General features: G+C 36.5%; 1 protein-coding gene across 1 annotated transcript in view; it reads right to left on the bottom strand.

The window, feature by feature from the left end:
• Positions 1–684: 684 nt before the first annotated feature.
• Positions 685–4,463, bottom strand: part of MRE11A (MRE11 meiotic recombination 11 homolog A (S. cerevisiae)) — a 23,503-nt gene continuing 19,724 nt past the window's right edge. Inside the window, exons 15-19 of the mRNA XM_009999167.1 lie at positions 4,379–4,458; positions 3,309–3,364; positions 2,777–2,844; positions 1,899–1,977; positions 685–735 (exon numbers count right to left, since the gene is read on the bottom strand). Of these exons, the coding sequence (XP_009997469.1) occupies positions 685–735; positions 1,899–1,977; positions 2,777–2,844; positions 3,309–3,364; positions 4,379–4,458 (334 nt within the window). The remainder of the gene's footprint in view (positions 736–1,898; positions 1,978–2,776; positions 2,845–3,308; positions 3,365–4,378; positions 4,459–4,463) is intronic.

The raw sequence follows: 4,463 nt of genomic DNA, 5'->3' as shown, positions 1-4,463 counted from the left end.
AGTTCCAGCTCTTATATCTTATTCACTGGGTAAAAAAGCTGACAACAGAATTCAGTCTGAAACCTTTGGCACTTCTTGAATTACAGAGCTGACTTCACTCCCATACACTATGACATTTAATAACAGTGCAATACCAGGTTTAGTTCTCCCAGTGTAGTTGAAATTAATTGAACATTTTCCATCTTCAGTACTGAAAACTGTATTTTTGAGTCAAACTACTACTCTTCAGTTTTCAAACATATCTGTAGAAAATTGCCATTAAAAACAAGTTTCATAACCCTGACTGAGTCCGTGTTCATATCCATGTTTGCATACTACTATAAATTTACTTATCTGTAAAATTAAGCCCATGAGATGGAGTTTTCTATAAAAGATATCACTTACTTACATTATCATCCCTGCAAGAAAACAGGCCTTTAGAAGCTTTAGAAAGAACTTCTGGTTTCAGGCAGTACTTCAGAATATTAAACACTCTAGTCTAGTGCATCAAGCAACACAACACCTAAATCATATAAAATTTGGTGCCACTGAACAAAAAAACCCCAAACAAAAAACATTTCATAGAGGTGAAAATTGGAGGCAAGCCCTCATTTACACAGAAATGTCACATAGAAAATGCCTTGCAAACTGCTTTCCATTTTCTTCACTGACTTTCACAGTCTCTCTTGTACAATGAGCCTGAAATCACTTAGCTCTTCTTGACGTTGCAGTGCTTTTGAATGGATCAAATTCATCCTGCAATTTGCAAACAGACACCTGTTACCAGAACCAGTAGGCATTCTGGGTCACCATCAGTCAAGTCACCCTTAGATTAAACTAGAAGGCCTGGTCACATTGTTCCATGTTCTCTGATAGACCTGTTTTTGTTGGGTTTGATATGAAGGAGATTATCCAGTGATTTAAAAGTTCAGATCACAAATGTACAGAGAACAGAAACTGAGTTTACATCAATACGGTTGGAATGGCTGCTTTGAAATGAGGAACAACCTGTATGTCAGGTGTGACCTGGTAGAATGTTGCCATTATGAGCAGCACATACCTCAATAAAGTTATGTCCATATATGTGTACGTATCATTCATTATTTACTGAGAGTTGGATAAATAACAATAATAATAAAAAAATACTGTTCCTAATTGCACGTTCAAGCAAACATGTAATTTTGTATTTCAGGTCCAGGAAGAAGAGATAGCACAGTGGGGAGAAGGGACAGGAATGTAACATTTTCTCCGAAGTGGCCAATATTTGACATTAAGGGGAGGATCCTGACCATACGTGACAGTCTGCTAATCTGTGAGAAGAATCTGCACAGTGCCCAACACTATAATCTGTATTCCATTCAGTGCAAAACTGTGAAGTTCTTCTTGTTTAATTACAGAAGAAACCATTTCCTAGCAGATCAAATATGCACTGCAAGAACAGGCACCTTAAACTTGATGATAGTGTTTTAGGGGTTTTTTTAAGAGTATTTAGATAATTTACAACAATAAAACAATTTAGTGCCCTGGAAAATAGCCATTTTTTAATGTAAAAAAGTTTAAATTCTTCCTTTTTACAAGAATAAAATACATTGTCAAAGACATAGTCAAGCACTGGAGGAGATTACGTTGACTTTCTTCCAAAATAACCTATTCTACATATTTCAGGAATGACAATTAACTGATTAAGAACTGGAGGGGAAAAGGACTAGATATTTTCCTGAGGTCACTTCTAGCCTTATTTTTGATGATTCTTTATATATTCTAATTAAAGTTGCTTGCAATAATCTAGCCCTGTTAGTGAAGAAAAAAAATAAAACAAGTTCAATTTTACTCTGAAATGCTTTATTCAAATAACTATCAATCAGTAAGCTACAGAAACTTACATGGAATAAAAGAAAAAAGACCACTCTATACCATACCTCATCTGACTCAAAATCAACGCCTCTAGATGTTTGGCTTTGTGAACCTCTTTTACTCAGTGAAGATGTAGTTGATAACCTTGAAACACAGAAAGAGAAAAAAAGGTATCAGCATGTTCTCAATCATCAGACGTTCCAGTAACTCTCCAGCTTGGCTTTGGACCATCAGTACAGAGAGTAAGAATTAAACGAAACAACAGGAAGTAGAACAATTTGAAGTATCAATTTATTAATTCTAAAGCTCTGGTCTATCTTATCTTAATCAGTAGTAGATCAATTCATTATTATAGAAAGATCATCCACATTTGCTCTTGTAACACTTCCAGGGATGGGGATTCCACAACTTCCCTGGGCAACCTGTGAAGAATTTCTTCCCTGGGCAATCTGTGAAGAATTTCTTCCTAATGTCTAGCCTAAATCTCCCCTCTTCCAGTTTTGATCCATTACTCCTTGTTCTTGTATAAAAAAGCCCCTCCCCAGCTTTCCTGTAGCCCCTTTCAAGTACTGGAAGGTGCTGTAAGATCTCCCCAGAGCCTTCTCTTCTCCAGGCTGAACAGCCCCAACTCTCTCAGCCTGTCCTCACAGGAGAGGTGCTCCAGGCCTTGGATGGGGCCCTGAGCAACCTGATCTAGTGGAAGGTGTCCCTGCCCACACAGGGGTGTTGGAACTAGATGATCTTTAAGGTCCCTTCCAACTCATGATGATCCCATGATGATTCTATGACTAGTAGGTAAAAATCTATATAAATCCTCTTAAGTATTGTTATAACTTTCTTAAGCATCTCTTTTTTCAGCTAGTGGATGAGATACTTGGACTCTGCTGATTGCCTATCAGAAGTAAGGCAGTTGTGGTAGCATTCATGAAGCAAACATACTGACCTTTGATTTACTCTGGGAGAAGGAGTAATAGAAATCTCTTCTAGATCAGAGTCATCATCTATAATATCCTGAAAAAGGACATAATTTATAAAGCTTTTTAACAGAATTTATTCTTACAGAGATGTCATGCATAATACTACAGTACTATAGCACAGAACCTTAACTTTTTTCTTTTTTCAACTATATACCCACTTACTTATAATACACACTTGACAGGACTCAAGGCTAGAACAAATGCACCTCAAGTTTTGCTCTTCAGATCTTTGATCTTACAGAAACCTCCTAAATACTCATGCATATACTCTGTATCTTAGGCTACAATCAGAAATAAAATGTTGTCTTTGTTTTTCTCATACAGATCCCATACAAAAAAGGGTACAAGAGGTCTACAAATCAACATGCAGAAACTTACTGCTGAAACCGGTAGCTTGGGAACATCTGGTTTAGGCTAATGTTTGGACCATATATTTATTTTTCAAATCAGAAGACAGCAAAAGGGAGCACAATTTCACTCATGAAAGATGCTTCTTACCTCAGAGTAAGACTTTGATGAATTCAAAGAGGACTCAGGTTTCAAAGACCTAAAGGCTAGAAAAAAAAAATGTAGTATTTTTTAAGCGCTCACACAATAAAATGCGAACAACTTTTATTTAAGACCTGCTTAGCATGCATTTCCTCTGCAAAATACCTTGTAAAACAAAGAAGCAAACCCCCTCGAGCCCAAATCAAAATGTAAATTAAGCTTTTGCTAGAGTCTGTAAAAAAACTGGGATCTAATCCTGTGTGCAGCGAAAGGTTCTTCCCAGTCTGGCTGAAAAACCTTCAGTAACTTGGGCTAAGAGGGAGAGAAAAACTGTAATTGATATTCCTGTATATCTAACACTTTAGACATCAACACATCTGCTAAAAATGATTTATCTACAGTATTTTAGGTCATTTGCTGACCAATGTGAAATTTAGGTAATTTGCTAATTAATTTAAAACTCACTCTATCTTTAGACATTGGGATTTATGTGTAGAATTTAAGCAGCATTTTTTTCTTTGATACTCAGGATCACTCACACTGTTTCCTCAGAGCCCTTGTAGCAAGGAAGGGCTACTCTCAAATATGGAGCTTAAATTACAGATAAGTTTCTCTTCCCTAGTAAAAACTGGCATTTCTAAAACTTGCTGCAAAGGAAGCCTAAATGCATTTGCATTAATGGTTACTCACTTGCAAACATCTGTCAAATGTAAAGGTTTTATCCACTGAGAAATATTCTGCATAAAATAGATGTTATTAAATCACACTCCCTCTATGCTTATTCCTTAAGGAATTGCATAGAGCAAGATGTTCCCTATTTCCAGTTCTAGTCAGAAGTTCCTGACACATTTCATTTTACCCCATGACAACAGGATATCATTATTCTTTTTTTTTTTTAATGTTAATTTTTCTTTCTCTCATCACTTTTAGTTATTCTCTTTCATTAGAACCAAAAAAATCTGTTACAGCTGAATTGGACTAACAGAAATAAAGGCAATTAAGGCACTTCATCATTAAATAACCAACCTCATTACGATTTGAGAGAGCAAATTAGAGTAACGGACAGAATGAAGGCCTACCATCTATAATGGACTTATTCTTGGCAGGCACAGACACAGGCTTGTAGGCTCTGCTGCCAGTAGCTGACTCTTGGGTAGTGCTTCC

The sequence above is a fragment of the Chaetura pelagica genome, unplaced genomic scaffold (genome assembly GCF_000747805.2).
Source record: "Chaetura pelagica isolate M959 unplaced genomic scaffold, ChaPel_1.0 scaffold100, whole genome shotgun sequence".
NCBI lineage: Eukaryota > Metazoa > Chordata > Aves > Apodiformes > Apodidae > Chaetura > Chaetura pelagica.
This window is presented reverse-complemented; position numbering and strand designations above follow the sequence as displayed.